Here is a 13743-nt window from a genome sequence, read left to right as displayed (position 1 = left end):
CGACCCCATGGACCAGCTCCCGCCAGGCCCTCCTGTCTTCCGCTGTCCTCTGAAGTTGGCTCAATTTCATGTTCGTTGCCTTGATGACACTGTCTAACCATCTCATCCTTTGCCGTCCTCGTCTTCTTTGACCTTCAATCTTTCCCAGCATCAGGGTCTTCTCCAGGGAGTGCTCCCTTCTCATTTGGTGGCCAAAGTATCTGAGCTTCAGCTTCCTTATCTGGCCTTCCAGGGAACAGTCAGGGTTGATTTCTTTTAGGATTGACTGATTTGATCTCCTTGCAGTCCAAGGGACTCTCAAGAGTCTTCTCCAGCACCATAGTTCAAAAGAATCTATTCTTCAGTGCTCGGCCTTCCTTATAGTCCAACTCTCGCAGCCATACATGACTACTGGGAATACCATTGCTTTGACCATGCAGACTTTTGTTGGCAGGGTGATGTCTCTACTTTTTATTATGCTGTCTAGGTTTGCCATCGTTTTCCCCCCAAGGAGCAGGCATCTTTTAATTTCATGGCTGCTGTCACCGTCTGCGGTGATCTGGGATCCCAGGAACGTGAAGTCTTTCAATGTTTCCACAACTTCCCCTTCTATTTGCCAAGGAGTGATGGGGCTGGATGCCATGATCTTAGTCTTTTTGATGTTTAGCTTCAAGCCAACCTTTGCACTCTCCTCTTTTACTCTGAGCAAGAGGCTCTTTAGGTCCCCTTCACTTTCTGCAATTAGAGTGGTATCGTCTGCATATCGGAGGTTGTTGATGTTTTTCCCAGCAATCTTAATTCTGGCTTCTAAATCATCCAGGCTGGCATTTTGCATGATGTACTCTGCATATAAATTAAATAAGCAAGGGGACAATATACATCCTTGTAGTACTCCTTTTCCTATGCTAAACCAATCAGTTGTTCCATATCTGGTTCTAACTGTTGCTTCTTGACCCTTATACAGGTTTCTCAAGAGACGTGTGAGGTGGTCTGGTACTCCCATCTCTTTAAGGACCTGCCATAGTTTGTTGTGATCCACACAATCAAAGGCTTTAACGTACTCAATGAAGCAGAAGTAGATGTTTTTCTGGTACTCTCTTGCTTTCTCCATAATCCAGCGAATGTTGGCCATTTGATCTCTAGTTCCTCTACCTCTTCGAAACCTATCTTGTACTTCTGGCAGTTCTCTATCCACGTACTGCTGAAGCCTAGCTTGTAGGATATTGAGCATGACCTTGCTAGCATGTGATATGAGTGCAATTGTGTGATAGTTTGAACATTCCTTGGCATTGCCCTTCTTTGGAATTGGAATGTATACTGACCTTTTCCAATCCTGTGGCCACTGTTGTGTTTTCCAAATTTGCTGGCAAATTGAGTGCAGCACTTTAACAGCATCATCTTTTAAGGCTTTGAATAGATCAGCTGGGATACCATCACCTCCACTAACTTTGTTGTTAGTAATGCTTTCTAAGGCCCATTTGACTTCGGATTCCAGAATGTCTGGCTCAAGGTCAGTGATTACACCGTCGTGGTTGTCAAGGACACAGAGTTCCTTCTTGTATAGTTCTTCTGTGTATTCTTGCCATCTTTTCCTAATCATTTCTGCTTCTGTTAGGTCCCTACCGTTTTTGTCCTTTATCATGGCCTGCTTTGCATGGAACAATCCCTTGATTTCTCTGATTTTCTTGAAGAGATCTCTAGTCCTTCCCATTCTATTGTTTTCCTCTATTACTTTGCATTGTTCATTCAAGAAATCCTTATTTTTCCTTGCTGTTCTCTGAAAATCTGCATTCAGTTGGGTAGATCTTTCCTTTTCACCTTTATCTTTTGTTTTCCTTCTTTCCTCTGCTATTTGTAAAGCCTCATCAGACAGCCATTTTGCTTTCTTGCATTTCTTTTTCTTTGGGATGGTGGTGATTGCTGCCTCTTGTACAATGTCACGAACCTCAGTCCATAGTTCTTCAGGCACTCTGTCTATCAAATCTAGTCCCTTAAACCTATTCTTCATCTCCACTGTATATTTATCAGGGATCTGATCTAGGTCAACTCTGAATGGCCTAGTGGTTTCCCCAAGTACTCCAGGTGAAGCATGACCATAGTAGAATAGAGCGGAACTACCATCTCCCTTGATCTGGACACAATGCATCCTAAGATTGCATTAGCTTTCTTTGCAGCCACATCGCACTGCAGGCTCATGTTTAGGCTCATGTAAGGTTTTGAAAAACCTTCTTTTTTAGTGTATCCTTAAAATGTGTCGTCTCTTGGAGAAATGTGTTATGGGACTACATTTCCCAACCTGTGATGATGCAAGCACTAACTGAAAGCCAGCCCTTCTCAGCAAACTGACTTCCAGTCAGCAGAGAGAAGAGGGAGGCATGGGACAGAAATGCCGCTGGGTCCAGGCTACCAAGTGCCAGCTACTGGTGGCCAGTCTCTTTGTTACGGTAACAAACTGGGGAGCTGTGCAGAAATTGTGTCGACTGAACAGGTTGTCTGTATTGTTAGTAGAGGTCTTAACTTAATTTTGTTAACAAATGTTTAAGTTTTGCAAATGCAGGAAGCACTATTGAAATGGCAATGTGTCTTGGGCTGTTATCACTACTTTGCAGCAGTGCCTTTTCTTCTCTGTGGGTTTGCTATCTTGCATTCTCAATAGGCTGGGGAGGGGGGGGAGCTTGAGAACACCACTGGTCCTATTTTGCTTAGGAAAAAAATGTGTTGTAAAAGCTTACCGTGTCTGAAATATCCCCCCCACCCCCGATATCTGGAGAGATACAGTTTTAGATTATTGGAGGGGGGGGTTGGTCATTTTTAATTTAAAGACCGCCTAAAACAAAACTTTCTCCCATAGGCATCTGCTTCGAATGGAAAACTGAACCATCTTATACATTCTTTTGTCTTTCAATTTTTTTTTTATTTTCTAAACTACAAACCTACAGGGTCAGGGGGAGGGAACAACCTAAAAGAAAGAGAAACGAGTATCCAGGGTACAGAAATATAAGATTGTCGATACATCTCTATTATCTTAAAAGTAAAATATGAGAATTAATAATACGAAGGTGTCAAGCAAACCATCACAATCCCTTTGGCAATCGTGTAAATATCATTGGTTTAAAGTTATGCATTAAGAATAAGCATCGGGTTATCGAAATTAAACCATTTTGCATTTTCCTCTCCTCCTGTCAAAGTCCAAATTAATTTTTAAATGCTTTAGGGGTAACAACCCCTAATTCTACTTCAGGATCAAATGGGTCAGCCAGACTAATCGAGATGGTATCAGAGTCCTTCCCATCCTTCTCTTCTTGTTATTCTTCGTCTGCATCTTTATTTTCCTCCACTTTTTCAGGTCCCTCTTCCGCTTTCCATTGTTGCTTCAGGAACATGTGCTTTTTATATAGTGGTTAAGATGCGGAACTGCAGGCTGTGGAAGGTCAGTAGTTCAGCAGTTCGAGACCCGAGTGTGCTGCATGACGGAGTGAGCTCCCGTCTCTAGTTCCAGCTCCTGCCAACCTAGCAGTTTGAAAGCAAGAAATTGCAAGTAGATAAATAGGTACCGCTTCGGTGGGAAGGTAACAGCGTTCCGTGCGCCTCGGTGTTTAGTCATGCCGGCCACATGACCACGGAAACGTCTTCGGACAGCGCTGGCTCTTCGGCTTTGAAACGGAGATGAGCACCGCAACCCTAGACTCGGACTCGACTGGCTTTCGAGCAAGGGAACCTTTACCTTTACCCAATGTCAGTATAGTGAAAAAAGTTGAGGATTTTGTCAAAGTGTGCAGGAGAAGTCTTGTTCCGGGATTGTACCTTGGCAAGGGAAGGAATATACCCTCCCTCCTTCCCCTAATCCAGGGTTGTCATTGTTGTTTGTAATAATACTCACTGGTACTGAGTACCAAGCACCTTTTGGGGAGGCTCTCCCAAGTCTTGAGGGAGGAATTAGTGGGAATCAGTGGGACCTTATATGTGACTACTGGCACTTTTTTGTTTACAAAAACAGCATTGCCCCAATCTATACACAAGTAGTAGCCAGTGAAGCCGAGAAGGGATTGCAAGATGTTGTGTTAGTCACCAAGGGAGGAACAGGGAGGCTTCCTTTATTCTACACAAGCCACTTCCTTCCCTGGGCTGGGGTTGAGTTCCATTATCGGTTCAGTCCTGCCAGTTGGCATGCGCCCCCACACATGGTTGTGAGAGGCATCAAGCAGAATGGATGGATAGGTATGGTTAGGTAGAGAAGAAGAAGAAGAGATTGGATTTATACCCTGCCGTTCACTACCCAAAGGTGTCTCAGAGCGGCTGACAAACTCCTTTCCCTCCCCCTCCCCACTACAGACACCCTGTGAGGTAGAAGAAGAAGAAGAGATTGGATTTATACCCTGCCGTTCACTACCCAAAGGTGTCTCAGAGCGGCTGACAAACTCCTTTCCCTCCCCCTCCCCACTACAGACACCCTGTGAGGTAGAAGAAGAAGAAGAGATTGGATTTATACCCTGCCGTTCACTACCCAAAGGTGTCTCAGAGCGGCTGACAAACTCCTTTCCCTCCCCCTCCCCACTACAGACACCCTGTGAGGTAGAAGAAGAAGAAGAGATTGGATTTATACCCTGCCGTTCACTACCCAAAGGTGTCTCAGAGCGGCTGACAAACTCCTTTCCCTCCCCCTCCCCACTACAGACACCCTGTGAGGTAGAAGAAGAAGAAGAGATTGGATTTATACCCTGCCGTTCACTACCCAAAGGTGTCTCAGAGCGGCTGACAAACTCCTTTCCCTCCCCCTCCCCACTACAGACACCCTGTGAGGTAGAAGAAGAAGAAGAGATTGGATTTATACCCTGCCGTTCACTACCCAAAGGTGTCTCAGAGCGGCTGACAAACTCCTTTCCCTTCCTCTCCCCACAACAGACACCCTGTGAGGTGGGTGGGGCTCAGAGAGCTCTGAGAGAAACTGCTCTTTCAGCTATGGCAGGTCCAAAAACCTCTAGAGTGTTTGATTTGGCTTAGATTGGTGTCAGCATAATGATTCGGCAGTGCGGGAGGCAATTTAGTAAAGCAGTTTCCCCATTCTTTCTTTAATCGGTCAGCTGAGAGAGCTCCCATGGCTATGCCTCACCTTCGCATCTATTACACAGCTGGTCAGACAGAACATGTACTTTGGGCTATTCCAGGGGTGGCCAAACTGTGGCTTGGGAGCAACATGCAGCTCTTTCACACATATTGTGCAGCTCCCGGCAGGGCAGCTGGGGAAGCGAAGGGGAGGCTTGTCTCCCCAATCGGTCTTCCCTTCCCCAGCCAGTGTTCCCCTCCCTGGGTAGGCTTGAGGCGGGGGGGGGAGAGAAAGAAAGCAACTTTAACTTTAAATGCATTCTCAAAGCCCTCACCCCTGCCGTCCAACTTGGGAGAAGGCATTTGTCTCTTTAAATCCCTTTGCCAAGAAGAGGAGGAGGAGAAGAAGAGATTGGATTTATACCCCACCCTTCACTACCCGAGGGAGTCTCAGAGCAGCTTACAAACTCCTTTCCCTTCCCCTCCCCACAACAGACACCCTGAGAGGTAGAAGAAGAAGAAGAGATTGGATTTATACCCCACCCTTCACTACCCAAAGGAGTCTCAGAGTGGCTTACAAACTCCTTTCCCTTCCCCTCCCCACAACAGACACCCTGTGAGGTAAAAGAAGAAGAGATTGGATTTATACCCCACCCTTCACTACCCGAGGGAGTCTCAGAGCAGCTTACAAACTCCTTTCCCTTCCCCTCCCCACAACAGACACCCTGTGAGGTCGGTGGGGCTGAGAGAGCTCTTGACAGAAACTGCTCTTTTTCAAGGACAGGTCTTATGAGAACTATGGCTTGCCCAAGGTCTTCCAGCAGGTGCAAGTGAAGGAGTGGGGAATCAAACACGGTTCTCCCAGATTAGAGTCCGCGCACTTAACCACTACACCAAACTGGCTCACTCCACCAAACTGCCAAACAAGCCGGCAGGGGGCAGGTGGGAGGGTGGGGGTTGAAGGATACATTTAAAGTTATATCTGTTTTTACCCCTTTTGGTTTTATTTTTGGGAGTCTCATTTAATGTCAATAAAAAGCAAATTTGCATATTTTCAATAAAAACATGTGTGTGATATTTATTCATGCCTAGCGGCTCTCAAACATCTGATCTTTATTCTATGTGGCTCTTGCGTTAAGCAAGTTTGGCCACCCCTGGGCTATTCTTTCGGGTCATGCAATCCGGGGCTTCCTTTGCTATGACCTGCAGTTTTCTTTGTGCTCACAGGTAGCCCTGGTTCTCCAAGTAACTAGGCTAGAATGGTAGAGTGCTTTCGTATGTTGCATGTCTCTACACGGGTTCTGCACCAAGGCTTCAGAAGTGATTAGCATCCCGTTGTATTTATATAGCATGAAATAGGTTTGGAAAATCCCCAGACGAGACCAACACAGGACTAGTCAGGAAGTGGTGTAACAGTCCAAGCCTATCCAAGTTTACCCTTATTTACCCAAAAGAAAGACAAGAACCCCCCCCCAAAAAAAGTTTCTGCACAAAAGGTTTTTTATTACTCTCTGTAATTTGTTAGGTAAAGGTTCCCTTGCTCGAAAGCCAATCGAGTTTGACTGTAGGGTTGCGGTGCTCATCTCCATTTCAAAGCCAAAGAGCCAGCACTGTCCAAAGACATTTCCGTGGTCATGTGGCCAGCATGACTAAACACCAAGGCACACGGAAGGCTGTTACCTTCCTACCGAAGTGGTACCTATTTATCTACTTTCAATTTCTTGCTTTCGAACTGCTAGGTTGGCAGGAGCTGGAACTAAAGACGGGAGCTCACTCCGTCATGCGGTACACTCGGGTCTCGAACTGCTGAACTACTGACCTTCCACAGCCTGCAGTTCAGCGTCTTAACCACTGGAGTCACCGCAGCTCCTTGTTACGTGGATTTAAAATACTCCCCCTTTTTGGTGATGGTACAGGTGGAGAAACACTAGCTTTCTTTCTGGTAAACAGACGTTCGGAAGAAATGTATTTATTCCCAAACAAATATTTATGAGATTGCAGCCTATTATTCTTGATTCCTTTTCTCTCTTCAGCTGCTTGGGCTATCGATAGCTATCCTGACCATGATCACCTACCATGAGGAGCGCTTCATCGTCATAAGTAAAGTCTCACTGGAAACAAACCCCATCAGAACCTTTCGCAGTTTAGGTAAGTGCTGAAAACTCTGGAAAATAATAAATCCTGAGTCGTGTTTCTCTTCAATGCCACAATGCAAAACTTCAAATACCCCATTGGATGCCGAGGCAGGGAAGGGTTCTGCTTTTTACATTCTTGCTATTTTTTTCATTTGCTACTTAAATAGTCTTATTTTTGAAACTGCACTTCAGTGCAGGCGTAGGAAGCCCCCGGAGGCCTGCTAAGCGGTGGCATTCCAGACCAAGCCTCTGAGATGGTGGCAGGGCCATTGGGATGGTGGTGACAGACATACAGCAGTAATTTCCTCGACACAGGGGTCATTTCGTAGAAAAAGACGTGCAGGAGCTCATTTGCATGACTCATTTGCATATGCCACACCCCCTGACAAAGGGCAGGCATGTGTAGAATGCCTTTCTTTCCCTTCCCCAGATGGGGAAGGGAAAGAAAGGCATTTAACCCTCCACCTTCCCCCAAATTTCTCCGCAAAAGTGGAAAGGCTCAGGAGAAAGTGGGGCCATGTCTGCCCACCTCCCCTCCCCTTCTCCAGCGGGGAGGCCACCCCAGGCTCCTTACTGCCGGAGCACCTCTCCACCACGCTCCGGCAGGAAATGACCCCTGCCTCAATAATGAAATTCCTAGACATACAGGCCCAATGTGGAACGGATCTTAGATGTTCTATGCTTTATCTCCATTACCGTTGGTGTTATCCTAGTAGTTAAGATGGTATATTATGATGGTTACTGGTTCAAATTTCATCTCAGCCCAAGCACACTAGGTAGCAGCAGCAAGTTTATCTCGGTCTCAGTTCCCTACCTGTAATATGAGAATAACAATACTGGCCTACTTTACAGGGCTGTAGGATAACTATGATAACATATATGAAGTGCCTTGAACACCGAGAATGCGCTATGAACTAAAGTTTTGTTGGCTCCATTATTTTTACAGCCGCACACTTCGATCCCTTTCACTGTTTGTTTGTTTATTGAATTTATTTATGCTCTGCCTTCCTCCCCAATGCTGACCCAAAGCGGCTTACCTCCTGCTCTCCTCTATTTTTATTCTCACAACAACCCTGTGAGGTAGGTTAGGCTGAGAGAGTGTGACTGGCTCAAGGGCACCCAGCAAGTTTCCGTGGTAGAGTGAGGATTTGAACTTGGGTCTTCCGGATCCTAGTCTGCAGCTGTTTAACACTACACCAGATTGATTCTAACTGATCAATCAGCTAAAGCTCTGACTGGTTAATCAGTGCGGTCCAATTTTAATTCATGGACATTTCAATTGGTGGAGCTGAGATTTGTTTTTTGAGACTATTTTGGTTCTTGTGGTACACTAATAAAGAGAATGGGGAATAATAATAAAGGTAAAGGGTAAAGGTTTCCCTTGCTCAAAAGCCAGTCAAATCCGACTCTAGGGATGCGGTGCCCACCTCCGTTTCCAAGCCGAAGAGCCAGCGCTGTCCAAAGATGTTTCCGTAGTCATGTGGCTGGCACAACTAGACACCGAGGTGCATGGAGCGCTGTTACCTTCCCACCGAAGCGGTACCTATTTATCTATTTGCAATTTCTTGCTTTCGAACTGCTAGGTTGGCAGGAGCTGGGGCCAGAGACGGGCGCTCACTCCGTCATGCAGCACTCGGGTCTCAAACTGCTTCAACATCTTAACCACTTGAGCCACAGCAGCCTGTTTCCTTCTAAAACAGATTCCTTCTAAAACAGTTTCTGTAAAGTGTAATATCTCAGAAAAAATGACACACTGAAGTTTTGGCAATACACAAGTGTACCTCAGTTGGATCAACTAAAAGGTAGAAGATTAATCAGTTAAAATCAAGAAATCATTAGGCAGTGCTAAACTTTTTTTTCTTTAATCTACCAACTTCTGTAGGCCAAAGGGAAATCACAGCCAGCAGCAGATCTGAGATCTAAGATGGGGCCTCTTATTTGGTAACTGGAGTGCTACCTCAAAATCCCACACATCCTGTGCAATCATTATTGTTCAGAATTCTCCTCGGTTTACAAGTCAGAATGATTTTGTCAGTAGCCTCATTATCTCCTCCAATTTGCTCTTCAGTTTAAGTACTGTTGTAGGCTGTGAGGAACATCCTTTCTCAGATAGTCAGGATATTTAAAACAAAAACAAGAAAACCCTCCCTCGTATGCAACTTGGGCAATGATGTTAGAGTCTGGGACATAACATAATTCAGAGATGCACGAGACACTGGTAACAAGACAGGTTGTTGCTTTATAAGGCAAGTCTTTCTGTAATGTAACTCTGTCAGGCGAGGGTAGAAGCAACAACGGGAGAGTCGTCACATTTCTTAAACATTACAGTACTTTGCGCACTTATTTGTATATGTTTACTCCACTCCTCAGTTTTGTATGCTGGAATATGTCTGAGTAGCATCTTGACTGTTGCCGCTACATTGAGCGTTGTTGCCACATGGAGAGACATGAAGAGTGCCGCGGCAGTGGTAAGTTGGCTTAACGTTGGGGACTGGCAAACTGTCAGATCTGGGATTTGCGTGCGTTTGTAGTTGTGCACAAAGAGGCGTTTCAGTGCTTTGCAATATGCCTGGGAAATACTGGTCAAGCCACCTCATTAGTACATGCGAATAAAAGCAGCATCACACAGTACTTGCAATGAACAGCCAAGATATTCATTAGAACTGCTGGACAAGTGTATATTTTGCATTATTAAAAATACTTCTGTGTATTTATTTATTTATTACACTTATATCTCACCCTCCCCAGTGGGCTCAGGGTGGCTAACAGAGGCCAGATCATTAGTCTTGTTGTTGTTCAGTCGCACAGTCGAGTCCGACTCTTCGCGACCCCATGGACTAGATCCCGCCAGGCCCTCCTGTCTTCCGCTGTCCTCTGAAGTTTGCTCAGTTTCATGTTCGTTGCATCTCTGACACTGTCTAACCATCTCAAACATGTGCGTGCAGAGATTATGGATATAAGAAGAAACACAGCCGAGGGCCCTGGGCTATCCTGTCCCCTATAATTTCAGTTAATCCTGGAGGCAATAAAGTGTTATAAACTAAACAAGACAGAAGGATGGAGCCCCCCAAGTCCAATCTACCCTTGAACTACCCCCCAAATTTGCATTGATAAGGAGGCAACATAAAATTTTATGTATGATACTGAAAACAAGATGGCAATTCAATGTTCCCTCTAAGCTGTGGAGTCTTGTGAGCAATAATTCTGCTTTGTGAGTTACTGGCTTTAAAGTTGTGAGCCAGTGATTTGTTCACAGTCTGCGGTGATTTGGGATCCCAGGAACGTGAAGTCTGTCACTAAGTAAAAACATATAAAAATATAATAAAACATCAAAACTAAGACTAAAGTGCTCTATCCAGTTACTAGTGTCCTAGATCCAAGATGGTATCCCCACGACTCGAGCTGGTATTCTCAGCGTACATATCCAGTGGCGACGGCGTTTCTGATGTAATTCCAAGTTCTTCCTGGGGCCCCATCAATGCATCCATTCAGATGTCTTAACGGTGGTGGTACAGTAGGGCGGCGGCTCCTACTCAAATGCCTGGCGGAAGAGCTCCATCTTGCAGGCCCTGCGGAACTGCTCAAGGTCCCGCAGGGCTCGGATCTCCCCCGGGAGCTCATTCCACCAGGTAGGAGCCGCCACCGAAAAAGCCCTAGCCCTGGTCCCGGCCAGTTTGACATCCTTGGGGCCCGGTATAAGCAATAGATTTTGGGGGCCCGACCGAAGTATAATTGTGTCCGGGTACTTGTCTAGATCTTGCATGTTATTCCATGTTAGGATGCCACCTCAAAATCCCATTGTAATAATTGTAAATTCTAGGATACAGGGAGGCATGCAGAGATACATCACCTGTGCAACCTATACCGTAAGTGAGAAGAAACTGCTTCCTGTGGAAATATTACACATTAAAAAATAATTTATGCTTGTTTAGGCATAATAGAAGCAAACTGAAAGGAGCCTAAAAAGGTAAAGGTAAAGGTTTCCCTTGCTCGAAAGCCAGTCGAATCTGACTCTAGGCTTGCAGTGCTCATCTCCATTTCCAAGCCGAAGAGCCAGTGCTGTCAAAAGACGTTTCAGTGGTCATGTGGCTGGCATGACTAAACACCGAGGCGCACGGAACGCTGTTACCTTCCCACTCAAGCGGTACCTATTTATCTACTTGCAATTTCTTGCTTTCGAACTGCTAGGTCGGCAGGAGCTGGAACTAGAGACGGGAGCTCACTCCATCATGCGGCACAGTCGGGTCTCGAACTGCTGAACTACCGACCTTCCACAGCCTGCAGTTCAGCATCTTAACCACTTGAGCCTACCCCCCCCCAAATTCCTAAAACGTAACTTTACCTATCAATACACACTTGTGTATTATTAGAACAAGAAAAATAAATGATTTTGTATTTTAGAGGCTGCAAAAGCTTCCTGTGCTGTGCACAGAAGGGTGCTTTGCAGTAGATTACTAGTCCTTGTGGATTGAGGAGTTCATTTCAACTGCCTGGCTGGTTTCCAGCTCTGCCTCCTAGTGCCTCATGCTGAGGAGTTCTTTAGATGCTTTAGCAAGCCCCTCTGTTTCACTAACATCCATCATTGAGAATGTAAGGGTTTTAAAATATATGTAAGACTTGACAAAACTGCCTTTGGTATGTCTTGCTTCCGCGACACCCCTACCCTTTATTTAGCTTTAGTTTTCAATCTTACATCCAGCTAAACGCTCTAAGTGCAAATCAGCTGAGAGCTGTGCTTCTTTATCTGTCCAAGTCTAAATGTGTTTGTGTGAGATAGGGGTCTTCTCAGTTATATTAGGTATCTGGGGAAACGCTTGTTCTCCACTTTCACACACCCATAGAGCTTGATAAGAATATGCTGATATGGCCTCTGACCAATGCATACAGACAATGGCTGAAGGGTGACACGATCGAGGTTTATAAGATTATGCATGGGATAGAGCAGGTAGAGAAAGAGGTACTTTTCTCCCTTTCTCACAATACAAGAACTCGTGGGCACTCCATGAAATTACTGAGCAGTCAGATTAGAACAAATAAAAGGAAGTCCTTCTTCTCCCAAAGAGTGATTAACACATGGAATTCTCTGCCACAGGAGGTGGTGGCAGCTACAAGCATGGACGGCTTCAAGAGGGAATTAGATAAGCATATGGAGCAGAGGTCTATCAGTGGCTATTAGCCACAAGGTATGAATAGGAACTCTGGGGCAGGTGATGCTCTGTCTTCTTGGTGCTTGGGGGGGGGGTCAACAGTGGGAGGGCTCCTAGTGTCCTGGCCCCACTGTTGGACCTCCTGATGGCACCTGATATTTTTGGCCACTGTGTGACAGAGTGTTGGACTGGATGGGCCATGGGCCTGATCCAACATTGGCGTCTCTTATGTTCTTATATGGAGCAGAGGTCCATCGATGGCTATTAGCCACAAGGTATAGATAGGAACTCTCAGGCTGGGGCAAGTGATGCACTGTATTCTTGGTCCTTGGGGGGGGGCAACAGTGGGAGGTCTTCTAGTGTCCTGGCCCCACTGCTGGACCTCCTGGGGGCACCTGGTATTTTTGGCCACTGTGTGACAGAGTGTTGGACTGGATGGGCCATGGGCCTGATCCAACATTGGCGTCTCTTATGTTCTTATATGGAGCAGAGGTCCATCGGTGGCTATTAGCCACAAGGTATAGATAGGAACTCTCAGGCTGGGGCAAGTGATGCACTGTATTCTTGGTCCTTGGGGGGGGGGCAACAGTGGGAGGTCTTCTAGTGTCCTGGCCCCACTGCTGGACCTCCTGGGGGCACCTGGTATTTCTGGCCATTGTGTGACACAGAGTGTTGGACTGGATGGGCCATTGGCCTGATCCAACCTTAGCTTCTCTTATGTTCTAATGGCAGAGTGCAGAGGCCTTGCTGGCAAAGGACTGGTTATGCTGTGCCACTGGAACTCATGTGCAGCCTGCCCAGAGCAGCACTTGAGGAGTTCCACCTCCCCATACATAGCTATGTATGGCATGTAGCTATGCAGGTACACATTGCACAGCAAGGGAAGGCTCACTGTGCCTCCCAGCCAAGCAACCAGTGGGTCACACATCCAGGCCTGCCCTGTCTCACATCCTGCTGCAGCTGTAGTGGCAGAGGTGAGTGGGGTGCACCGAGAGGCAACCCTGTGCCAGGGGACAGGCCAGGGCAACAGAAGGGAGGAGAGGGGTTCTGTGGAAAATCACAGGCTCTCTTTGTAGCAGGAACTCCTTTGCATATTAGGCGACACGCCCCTAATGTAGCCAATCCTCCAAGAGCTTACAGAGGCTCTTCTTACAGTGGCTACTTCTATCTATCTATCTATCTATCTATCTATCTATCTATCTATCTATCTATCTATCTATCTATCCAGGGCTCTTTATGTAGCAGGGACTCCTTTGCATATTAGGCGACACACCCCTAATGTAGCCAATCCTCCAAGAGCTTACAGTAGCCCCTGTAAGAAGAGCTCTGTAAGCTCTTGGAGGATTCGCTACATTAGGGGTGTGTCGCCTACCATGCAAAGGAGTTCCTGCTACAAAAAGAGAGATCTATCTATCTATCTATCATCTATCTATCTATCT

At 46.1% G+C, this 13743-nt stretch overlaps 1 protein-coding gene across 1 annotated transcript in view; it reads left to right on the top strand.

Moving 5' to 3' along the window:
* The first annotated feature begins 2351 nt into the window (after window positions 1–2351).
* Window positions 2352–13743, top strand: part of TSPAN32 (tetraspanin 32) — a 65816-nt gene continuing 54424 nt past the window's right edge. The window contains exons 1-3 of the mRNA XM_015419822.1: window positions 2352–2423; window positions 7056–7170; window positions 9528–9625. Of these exons, the coding sequence (XP_015275308.1) occupies window positions 2355–2423; window positions 7056–7170; window positions 9528–9625 (282 nt within the window). The 5' untranslated portion in view covers window positions 2352–2354. The remainder of the gene's footprint in view (window positions 2424–7055; window positions 7171–9527; window positions 9626–13743) is intronic.

The sequence above is a fragment of the Gekko japonicus genome, unplaced genomic scaffold, assembly GCF_001447785.1.
Source record: "Gekko japonicus isolate JY-2015 unplaced genomic scaffold, Gekko_japonicus_V1.1 scaffold2639, whole genome shotgun sequence".
Taxonomy (NCBI): domain Eukaryota; kingdom Metazoa; phylum Chordata; class Lepidosauria; order Squamata; family Gekkonidae; genus Gekko; species Gekko japonicus.
This window is presented reverse-complemented; position numbering and strand designations above follow the sequence as displayed.